Source organism: Labeo rohita, chromosome 22 (assembly GCF_022985175.1).
Source record: "Labeo rohita strain BAU-BD-2019 chromosome 22, IGBB_LRoh.1.0, whole genome shotgun sequence".
NCBI lineage: Eukaryota > Metazoa > Chordata > Actinopteri > Cypriniformes > Cyprinidae > Labeo > Labeo rohita.
The window spans coordinates 11636587-11648692 of NC_066890.1; the positions used below are offsets into that span (position 1 = coordinate 11636587).

A 12106-nucleotide genomic window follows, 5' to 3' on the forward strand; every position below is an offset into this window, starting at 1 on the left:
ACCTATGGGTCGATCTCCATGAAATTTGGCATCCTTGTTAAGAATCATATGTTGCATGTCATCACCCAATTTCATGAAGGTCTAAGGATTTACAGGCTTTTGGTTTTATTTCGACCCTGTTATAGTTAACCAAATGCAAAAATTACACTTAATCCAATTTCTTTCAAAATTCTCAGAGACCTTCAGGGTCATAAGTCAAACAGGCCCACCCAGTTTCGTTCCAATCGGCATCCGTTAACCTGGTCAAATAGCAGCTGAAAGTTGACTGGCTGATAACAGCCATGTGATCACTGCTTTAGATTGAATATCTGTCAAGCAAACCAATGTTTTATTGAACATTTGAAAAATTTGTTAAGCCAATATGACCTAGGTGTGAACTTTAGAAAGAAAACATTTAAGGCAGCGGCTATTTGCAAATAGCAATAGATGCTGCTGTTTACACTAAGTGTAAAGAGAAATTAGATGCTATTTACATTAAGTCCCTATTTTAAAACGGCATGTTCGAAAATGCATGTCACATAACCATTCACGTACACTGTGCATGTAGACATGATACGCAGAGCAAATGTGGGAAGCCATGCCATCATCTGTTTTGGTCTGTTTACACTAAAACACAACTCTGGAGTTTTCAAACTAAAATAGGGGATGCAGCGCTTTCGAAAGTCTGTTTTTGATGGTCGAAAATGCTGGAGAAGTGTAAACGACAGGCGCAACTGTAGCAAAAGTTATGCGTTTTAAAACGAAAACGCACTAGTGTAAATGTAGTGCAAGTGAAAACAGCATTTTTTTTAGATGATATTTATACAAGTGCAAATAGCGATAATTCTATTCACACTATGTAAAAATAACAGTAATTTCTTAGCAGTAAGTAGGGCTATAAATAGTAGTTAGATGCTATTTATATACTTAGTGCAAACAGTATACATTATACATTATAAAACAGTATGCAGTAATAACATACTGAGCGTAAAAGTCTTAAAATTATTAAACAGCGTTCGCTTTATTGAGACAATAAAGACTTCCCTACACTTACCCCTATTCCCTACCCAATAAACACTTTATTATTAAATACTTGTGAGGAGCTCTATTTCCACTTTTTGAGTATTCCCCTCATTTTTATTGAATATAAATGCCTTTCTGATCTGATATGTGATGGGGAAAAGGGAGAAGAGCAATTTAGGCGGATTCGAACTCGGGTCGATTGCGTCAAAGGTAACCGCCACATACCGTATTCTCTACGCCACTGCTGCTGTTGTTAGACAGGCACTTTTAGTAATGTTGTCTATCCCAACCACACGTTTGTGGGCTGGGTTTAGTGTTGATTTTGTGCAAATAGACAGAAAAATGTAAATTGGACAAATTGGTGTTTTAGAACAAATCATTAAAATGAATGAATCATGAATAAAACCAAAAAAAAAATGCACTTGTTGGAATCTTAGTAGATTTGTTCATGGTAGTTTTCATAAAGGAAATTATCATTTGTTTTAATCATGAACTCAGTGCCTTTTTTAGGGAGAATGGAGTCACAATTCGGTGTAACAATGTAACGTGCAGAATAGGTCACTGAACAATTCTGAACAGTCCCACCCACACTGAATATATTACTCTAATATAGATCCAAAATGTTTTTACCGATGCAAAACAGATACATATAATAACTCTGATTCACATCACTAGTAGCCATAGTAGTTATAGTAGTTAAATTAATGGCTTGCATGATGAATTTCAAAAAAGTTAGATGACTTCATTCTCAGTGTGAGTTTCAAAAGCTCTGAGTTCTAAACTGCACAAAATGAAGTGTTGTTTGGTTCCAGCCATTGATTTCTAGCTGTGCTTGTGTGATGTGTATTGGTTGACTCTCAGCGCGTGGACATTGAGCTGTTCACTTTGCTTAGTTCCCTGCAAGAATTGATCCAAAAGCTATTAAATCTGCCATGCTATTTGCCCTGTACTCTGAAAGAGTTTAAGGATGTCACTTGTGAATGGAACTGGCCCTGGCAAAGTTGGCCTGTGGTACTGAGAAAAGACCTCAAACCTTAATGCCCACTGGAGTGCATTATAACCATTACCGTGACACTAAAAAGTCCATTTTTGCGGCATAGCACTCAATCACTGTGAGACAAAACAGCACAGAGCTCCAATTGCGGTACACCACGTTTACACTACAACATTGTCTTTTCACTGATGTTAAGACAAATGTCTGCCTCGACTGTAGTAGCTGCGCACAAGCAAGGCAATTCATATTGTTTATGTGTGACGTTTATGTACAAATGTGTGTGCACAGGGTTTGAATTCGTGCAGTGGGCTCCTAATCCTGTTTGGAGAAGAGTTTGCATAACAAAACAGCACACACTACCCGCATTGTTTCTAAGCTAGCCTGTGTTAGCGGTTAGCGTGTGCGGAAAGTGCAGTAGTGGGGGTGAGAGACTAGATTTCTCTCCCATCATTAGGACACAGGAATAGACTGGTTTGTCTTTGTCTAGTCCATTCACCTGCAGGCGGTAGTAGAAAGATAGCTTCTTCCTTCATCTAATCGGTCTATGCCCTGCTGGTGATGGACGATTTTTCCTCTGGGCTCATGTAGCGCTGTGGTCGTTACGTGACTTTACACTGCAGATGAAATGTACAATTTTTTGTAATGTACTGCTCATCCAAATTTTGAGGATTAAACATGGACTTGGACTGTTTAACCTCAAGCAAAGCGTGTGGTCTTGCCAGACGGCCTACGGATTATAAACAAATGAAAAGTCTACTGTGACACGCAGCAAAATCTTTATATCATGTTTTTACTTTCATAATTTTGTTGTTTGTCTGATTCAGTGTATAATTTGCATAAAACAGGGGCTTTCCAACCTAATTGCAAAGGGAAAGTTCAGAAAGACAAACTGATGTTTTGCTTGACAAAAAGATGCAAATATAAACAGACAGAGACTCACTGTTAGAAAGTAATACTAATAGTCTGACAGAGACAGATACCATAGACAGACATATCGATAGATAGATAGATAGATAGATAGATAGATAGATAGATAGATAGATAGATAGATGATGGACAGACGGACAGACAGACAGACATATAGATAGATAGATAGAAATAGACAGCCAGCCAGACAGACAGATAATAGATGGACGGACAGACAGACAGACAAACAGATACATAGATAGATGGATATGGACAGGTATTTTTATTAAAATTATTAAATGGAGACCACCTTATTGGGATAATATAAGCCCTCCCTACACCTAGCTTAATCCTACCCTATACTTTATTTTCAACTTTTTGATTATTTGCTTCATTTCCATTGAAAATGAAGCCCTGACTGATGTGAAGTGAGATTTGAATATTTCTCGAACTGCTCACAGGTTCAAGCAGGTTCACAGGTTCCTCATTGGCTTGATCAGCTTATCCTCATGACCTCTTTTTCTTTTGGCAGGTGCTGGCTCCTCCTCATCTTGGTCATCCACTGCTGAATTTGGCCCTGGTTTGTCCTCAGGGATAGAGGCAGTTAGGGCAGGGGGGTTTTGGAATGCCTCTGTACCAACACCTCAACCATGAGGACAACCCATTGCCAAGTTGCAGCAGTGGGTTTCCCACTCACAGCCTTGCCTGACCCTGGACACTTGCAGTTCTGAGGCAGAGCAAATGAAGCACGCCTGTTAACAACAACACAATACGTTTTAGCATTTTTTTAAATTATTTTTTTTATTATTTTTTTTTTTTGAAAGAAGTATCTCCCGCCATTTTTCTTGGGACAAAAAAAACAAAACAAAAAAAACAAACAAAATCAAAACAAAACAAAACAAAACAGCAACAACAACAACAACAACAACAACAAAGAAAACTGTTGCAACCAGCACAGGATAGGCTAGCCTGTAAAGGAAAGAAGGACAGTAGACTGCATTTGAAGGATCCTTGAATTACTGTAAGACACCCTTTGTCACGCCACACAATCATCCTTTAAATGCAGCCTTTGAAGGATGCAACCCCTGAATTGGGACATAGCTACTATTCCTGTAGGCTGCTTTATCGAAAACAACAAATATAGCACAGAATGTTTTCTTTTTTCTTTTCTTTTCTTTTCTTTTCTTTTCTTTTCTTTTCTTTTCTTTTCTTTTCTTTTCTTTTCTTTTCTTTGCATTTTTTTTTTTTTTTGTATGGTAAATTACTGTTTTGATAGAAAAAGTTATGTTACTGTCAGAATTTGGCAAGAATTTATTTACAGCAAGGTTTTACAGTGCATATTTGCTGACCACAGCAATAAGCCTCTATTCATTCAAGGTGATTCTGACATATTCAAGGTAATGATTGGTTCCAGCAGCTAATCATGTTCATTTTCTCACATGCTACTTACACAGTACTATCACATTTGCTTATAAAACTGTTTAAATAACTGCTTATTCATCGTGTCACAGCAATGACATAATTTAACATTTTTCACTGCAAATTATATTATCCACATAATACTGATTGAACTTCACAAGTTTGTATAAAACTATCCATTCATTTATTCTGTCTACCAAGAACACACATACAACAGCATTAATTCACATTATAATAATTGTTCAAGTACAGTATATGAAGAAGTGGGTCTAACTATACCTAAATATTGTTAGTGAGAACATGAGCAGGTGCTGGATGGTACTGATAATATACTGATAATAAACTCCCCTCCAAAGTATAAAAAGATGAACCAGGGCTCCACAAATCAGTATTGACCCTGATCTGCTAAATAGGTTTGTGTCACGAAAATGCATAATTGAACCATGTAAACTTTGTAATACATTTTTCTGTATAATTCTGCTGAATATTCCATATCTGTAGGTTTTTTTTTTTTTTTCAGTTCTATGCAGTGTATCCAGTATTCTTTGAGAAACCATGGGATCCAGGACTGTCTACCTGTCTGTCTGTCTTCTGTTAGCTTTAAGTGCTTCAGGTAAGACTATTATTCCATGTCATAATTGTTGTTTTAACATGAATTGTAGCACATCTGGAGCACTGTATGACTAATCATTAGCCAGGAATGGAATGATCTAATACAGTATGTGCATGCACTAAAGTAAACCTGAGTTTGTCTCTTAATTATTATGATAATAGTAAAACAATAAAACAACAAATTATTTTAATATATCAGGTAAAGTTATAGATTCTTATTTGTAATAAGAATTTGTTTGTAATATTATTATTGATAATAAAATGCAACAACAAATATGCCTGCGTGATCTGTAGTATATATATTTACTAGTAGTAGTAGCAGCAGCACTACTACTACTACTACTACTAGCATTTTTTTTTATTATTTTTTTTATATTGTATTTCTTTCTTTTTAAGTGGGAACCTATCCTGTTGGAAATACACGTTGTGGCGGTAAGGTTTCTCTTGTCTTCTACTTCTCTTGTCAGTATGTATGTGTAGTACAGTCCAAAAGCTAAAAACTTTTGCATTTCTCTACCTTAACAAGGTGTTTAATGTATTTTAAAGGTACGCTACCTTTACCATGTTTGTGTGTTTTTGTTTTTTGTTTTTGCTTTTTTTCAAAATTGACAAAATTTAAATAAAAGTAAAAACATCATCAATCCTTGTCTTTACTTTGATTCACTATAGTAAGACTATTATAAGTGTTTATATTTTAGACCTATCGGGATGGTTTTCAAGGGAAATTACTTTAAAAAAAAAAAAGGGGGGGTTACATAGTGTAAATCTACATGAAAGTTTAATTGCATGAAATGTCATTAACAGTAAAATAAATAAATAAATAACAAAACTCTAATGTAACAGCCTGTTGGGCAGGATGGACTGCCTTTGAATGCAGATGTTTCAAGTTCTTCAATAACCGTCAAACCTGGATTGAAGCCGAGGTAGGATACATTCATTTTCTTATATGACATAAAAATAATATAAGGATGTTCTTGGGTAAATACAACTTAATCTCCGTAAACATCTGTGACACCTGTCAGTTACCATAGGAACTTCAACTTGTTCCTTATATTAATAAAAAAATAACAGTAAAGAAATTACAATGGAGCTATAGGGGGCGAACATACATTACTGTAAAAATGCTGAAACATCACAACAGTATAAAAATACTGACGCACACTGTCACAAATCCGGTCCGTGGCTTTCCGCCCACTTGCCACCAGATGTCATTTTTCATTGACTCTCGCACTACACAAACTGTTGCATGTCACCCTGGACTACATTTTCCATCATCCATTGCGCTGACTACACAAACACAGCTGCAACCAATCAGACACACTATATAAGCCTTAGACTTCCTTTTCCTATTGCTGAGTACTGTACAGCATTTAGCACTTGTCTAGTGTTAGCTGCTTTACGGAGTCACTTCTAAGTTTCTAAGTCTAGTTAAGCCTTGTTTCTGATCTAGTCATTCGAGTCTTGTATCCTCGCCTAGTTATCTCATCTTGTCTGTTTTGCTGCTTGCCTTGGAACTCTTGCATGTTTATCGAATGTTTTAAATTATTTTTTTTTATAAATGGGTGTTTGCTCATGTCTCAACCTCTACAGAAAATCTGTTTGGACTTTGAAGGGAACCTTGCTTCTGTACACAGCCATGAGGAGTACATTTTTTTACAGAACCTGATTAGATACGAAACTCAGGCCACAACGCGGACCTGGATCGGAGGCCATGATGCTGTTTCTGTATGCAATCATTTTTTGATCATGATTTTTGTGCTACTGGAGATTTACAGTTACATTTACATTAAATTTCACACACATTTTTTTTTTTTTTTTTTAAATGCATAAACATAGATGTGTTTTAATTCATTTATTTATTTTATTTACTTTTGGGCCCCAGAATAGTTAGTTCACTGCATTGGCAACCATGAGATGGGGCCCACTGACCATGATGATACCATACTCAAGTGTTAGTATTGTGAAAATTGATGTGAAATAGTATGGCTGTTAGAGATCATTGAACAATATATATATATATATATATATATTTCACATATTTTTTACTGATACCTGTGTGAAATAACTTCTGTGTATTTCTTTTTACATATCTGACATTTTAAAAGTAGGGTTAGGGTTAGGGCTCATGAGGAATCATCTTTTAGATAAATAAAGATACAATTAAACCATGTAAGCTGTGGACATAAACAAAATGTCCCTTTTTCTCTTCTGTTTACAGGAGGGAGCTTGGCTCTGGAGTGATGGAACCAAAATGGACTTTCAAATATGGTCACCTGGAAATCCCAGTAACTATGAAGGATATGAGCACTGCCTTGAGATGAACTATACAAGTAAATGCTTTCAGTGCTAATGCAATAACACCTATGCAATGTGAATTGTGTTAACCCATACATCAGAAAATTAGTAGATACTGCTACTAGGGATATCAGTTTGCTAGATGGCCATCTGCCAAAACATTGAAAACAATTATATAATTAAACACTCTGTAGCAGCTGACCACTAAAGGGGTTGGACAATAAAACTGAAACACTGGCTAATATAGTCTTGGAGGTTTCATGGCTATATTTGTGCAGGCTGGTGGCCAATCTTCAATCTTCCAGTAAGAGTACAGTGTGAAGGTTGACAATTTGCACCCAACGGTTCAAACATTGTACCATGAAGGTGGTCCTGTGTAACAGGATGATAATGCACCAATACATGAAGATCACCCATGGCCTGCACAGTCACCAGATCCGAATATTATTGAGCCACTTTGGGGTGTTTGGAGAAGCAAGTCAGGAAACGTTTTCCTGGCCACTGTTCTGCAAGAGGAATGGCTCACAATTCCTCTGGCTACTGTGCAGGACTTGTATTTGTCATTCCCAAAATGAAATTATACTGCATTGGCCGCAAAAGGAGGCCCAACACCATAATAATTGTGGTCTAAAACCAGGTGTTTCAGTTTCATTGTCCAACCCCTGTACTTCACTTTCCAGATTCCGTTCCATCTTGCACGCAGCCGCATCTGCACAGCTTTGTAATCAATTGCGAAAGAACAAGCTCGAACGGACGAGCTTGACATATGCACAGTATCACATACTAGACTCGCTCTGCCTCAACATTCACCTTACGCCTGAGCTGATGCTGCATGTGAGCATCTATCAGCTCAGCCCTAACTGATACGTCATATTTCCAGAAGCTAGCTTTTTGTGTTTTTTTTTTTTTTTTGTTAAATTAAGTAATTGCTAGTGCATGACTACGCAATTAGCAGGGTTAAACTAATAGACTGGAAAAATAATTAAGGAATATTCATCACAAAACACTCTTGATGATTGTTTTCTAGACACCAAATACATTTTTTTTTTTCTGTCTACCATTCTAAATAAATAAACATTATGTTTTTTATATATTTTTTTTTTATTTTAATGAATTAAATTATTTTTTTGTCCTACACAAATGGTGATGACCCATTTTTTTTTCTTTTTCTTTCTTGCAACAGATGGCAACTGGAATGATCTCAAGTGTTCAGAAATGTTGCCTTTTGTGTGTGCAAACTGAAGAAACAAGCTACTTTGACCGATTTACTATCCATCAGAAATGCTCAGTAGATGTAATAAATCTGTAAAAAAAACAGTTAATTTTGTTTGTTTGTTTTTGTAAATGACAAGCTAATGAATCTTTCACACTAACACAAGTTAGAATAAGTAATTTGGCATCCTAAAATGCTGCAGTGCAAATAAATAAATAAATAAATACAGTCACCAAATATATTAATTTTCATGGACAGATTATGACACAGATTAAATGTCCCACTTGGCTGAAATTGCGCTCTTTTTTTATTTGAAATATTCCCAAATGTGTTAAGTATTGTCAGACCTGTGTGTACCTTTTGGACTGTTTTTTGTGTTGTTTTCCCAGTGTTCGCCCATATTTTCCTGTTCCTGTCCTAGTTAATTACGTCATTGTCTATCATGCAGACCTGTCCTGTTTTGATTGGTTTGTTCTCTGTATTTAGTTTGGTTGTTCCCCAGTGTCCTTGTTGGTGATTGTATTGTCATTCCGTTCATGTTCGTCGTGGTTGCTGGTTTCCTGCTGTTTCCCTGTGTTTGTTTTATGTACGTTTTGGAGTATCTGAATAAACTGCACTTAGTTGGATCTCCGCTCTTCTCCTGCGTCATTCCTCGCACACAACGACCAACCGTGACAAGTATATTATGGGGCTGGGGGTTATAGGGTTATGTCGCAATAATGGAAATTTTTGAATATAATGTTTATTATTATTATTCTATTCCGAAATGAATTTTTGAGGGCCTAAACATGCTTGAAAACTCATTAAACTTTGCACGTGTGATATACGTGTGATATAGGTTTCAAAAGTGGGTATGGCAAAATGTCCCGATAGCGCCACCTGTTCGTTTTCAACGAAGTGCGCCTCGAGCTACATTTCACGCACATGTACGAAAATCTGTACACGTATGTAACACACCAATACCTACCAATTCTACCGCCGCATTAACGATGCATATTCTCTCAGAGATGACCAGAGAGGAATCTACTCCAACATGTGCTGATAATGGTAACTGTATTGAATTATTCACTTACAGTTTTCACCTTTATTCCTCAAAGTAGTGTTGTTTAAAACATAATGATAACGTGTTTTTTTCACTCATAATTACCACAGGCATAAAACAAATAATATCATCTGTCATTAATGGCTTTACTGCAGAGCAATTACTTTACATAATGAAATATAAGCGTCACTGTCGTTTGATGAAGGATGTGGTGAATAGCGAATAGAATATGCTTGAGATCACGATATGAGCCAGATGCTGAATGTTTACTGGGGAAATGCGCTCAGACGATGGCAGTTATAGTAAAATTATCTGCTAAAATCGTAACATTCCCAGTTTAAAAGGTAAGGAAGTATGCTTTATTTTATTCTTTTGTAATTGTTCTTAAAATATCAGGAGAATTTTATGCTATTGCAGTAGTTAGAGATCCATCCATGTTAGATATAAGCCTGGGTTGCTAAAGACCTGAATATGTAATGATTGGCAAAACATTCATGTGCAGCGTAAAGTCTTAAAATGTCTTAAATTTTATAATATTAAGCCTTAAAGATCAAATAGTCAACAATTTAAATTATGTAATCTTAATTACAACAATAAACATCAGCATGTTATCTCAGCCATACTGATCCAGAGAGAAAGCCATTTTCCCTGTCCTGCTTTTTGTAGAATAAAGTCCTGGTGAGAAGGAGTAGCTGACTGCTGACTAGTTAACTGTTCCTGCAAATATGTGTTTGATTACCCACTATAATCCTACCTAAAATTAACATCTGCTCTGGACAAAATATTTAGCACTGTCTTTTATGCCTAACTTAAGAAAAAAAATGATTTGTCCTAAATTATGAAATAAATATGACAAAAAAAAACAAAAAAAAAAAAACATTAGATTTATCTTTCTTATACATGTTGGCGCGTTGTTACAACACTAATTTTGTTTTAAAACAAATTATAAGTAAACTATTTGTATTTCTTGAAAATTGTTGCTTCAACGAATGTTTTGCGAGATAGAACCTTATAATTCCAAGTGGAAAATGACTTTTTAGAATTAGAATTACAATTTTGAGATTGTACGTTTAGAATACGTTTAGGGTCTCATTTTTATGTAGGAAAGAGACATTTATCACTTTTGCTACATTAAACCTGGAACTAAACAAGCCTTATGTGCCAGGCTGGGAGAAATGTATTGTAATAATGTAAATTATGTTAAAAATTACACCAAGCATGAAAGCATGTTCTAGTACACCCTCAAAACAAAATCAAGACTTTGTAAAAGAGCATAACAGGACCCCTTTAAGCTGGTCCTTAGCTGGTCATGAGCTGGTTTAAGCTGGTCCCAAGCAACTAGTTCCTGCTCAGGACCAGTTTAGGACCAGCACATGACCAACTTAAACCAGCTTTAACCACCTCATGAGCAGCTAAAGACCATCTCAAACTGGCTTAAACCAGCAGCCATGCTTCAAAACATACCTAATCAGCATATGCTGTATTTTTCAACAGGACAGTCACTAGATCTGAATATTATTGAGCCACTTTGGGGTGTTTTGGAGGAATGAGTCAGGAAACTAATTAGGAGTCAGGAAACATACTATTGTGGTAGAAAAAAATTCCCCAACTGATTTTGGTGTCCACAGACAATATCAGGCTCTTTGTATGCACAAGAACATGGTCTGTCACAGTAGCTCTGATTTCAACTAAAATGACTGTTCTTGGTCTTACTCATCCTCACTCTTCCTCTACCTCTCAGACTGATGTACCCATACCATCTGTGTAAAAAATTGAATATTGTGAAAAAGTTCATTTTTGGTTTGTAACTTATTTCAAAAACTGAACCTAAGATCAATCAAAAAATTGATTTGCAAAACAGAAAAGTTCAAGTTCTTTAAAGTATGTTCATTTCTGCACTCAATACTTGGTCGCCAGCACATATTACAGCAAATTCCTTGCTCCTAGCACAAATTACAGCATCAGTAAAGTGTGACAGTTAAGCGATCAGCCTGTGGCACTGCTGAGGCGCTATTGAGCCTTCAGATCATCTGTATATTATTGGATTGACTGTTTCTCATCTTTTTCTTGAAAAAATATTCCATAGATTCTCAATTGGGTTCAGGTTAGTCATGTTGGCTGGCCAATAAAGCACAATAATATCATGGTCAGCACACCACTTGGAAGTGGTTTTTGCACTGTGGGCAGGTGCTAAAGTCCTGTTGGAAAAGGAAATCAGCATCTCCATAAAGCTTGTCAGCAGATGGAAGCATATAATGCTCCAAAATCTCCCGGTAGATGGCTGCATTGACTTTGGACTTGATAAAACACAGTAGACCAACACCATCAGACGTCACGGCACCCCAAATCATTACTGACTTCAGAAACTTCACACTGGACTTCAGGCAGCTTGGATTCTGTGCCTCTCCAGTCTTCATCCAGACCCTGGGATCATGATTTCAACATGAAATGCAAAATTATGACTTTGTGGAAGGTGTCAATGATTGTCTTCTGGACCATTGCCATGTCAACAGTCTTCCCCATTATTGTGGTTTCAAAGAACAAGAGATAATCTGAATTTATACTGTTGGTATGGACAATTAATGAAACTCAAATTTAAATATTCTAATATTTTGAGATACTG

At 36.3% G+C, this 12106-nt stretch overlaps 1 protein-coding gene across 1 annotated transcript; it reads left to right on the forward strand.

Moving 5' to 3' along the window:
- The first annotated feature begins 4714 nt into the window (after window positions 1-4714).
- LOC127153792 (galactose-specific lectin nattectin) lies at window positions 4715-9067 on the forward strand. The gene is made up of 7 exons (XM_051095036.1): window positions 4715-4734; window positions 4842-4934; window positions 5330-5365; window positions 5777-5856; window positions 6524-6658; window positions 7152-7263; window positions 8412-9067. The coding sequence occupies exons 2-7, from the start codon at window positions 4877-4879 to the stop codon at window positions 8468-8470; spliced, it is 480 nt and encodes a 159-aa protein (XP_050950993.1). The 5' UTR covers window positions 4715-4734; window positions 4842-4876; the 3' UTR covers window positions 8471-9067.
- Window positions 9068-12106: the final 3039 nt, after the last annotated feature.

Coding starts and splice junctions, on each gene's coding strand:
- LOC127153792 (XM_051095036.1), top strand. CDS start 4,877: ATGGGATCCAGGACTGTCTACCTGTCTGTCTGTCTTCTGTTAGCTTTA. Junction 4,935..5,329: donor GTTAGCTTTAAGTGCTTCAG/GTAAGACTATTA, acceptor TTTCTTTTTAAG/TGGGAACCTATCCTGTTGGA. Junction 5,366..5,776: donor TGGAAATACACGTTGTGGCG/GTAAGGTTTCTC, acceptor CTAATGTAACAG/CCTGTTGGGCAGGATGGACT.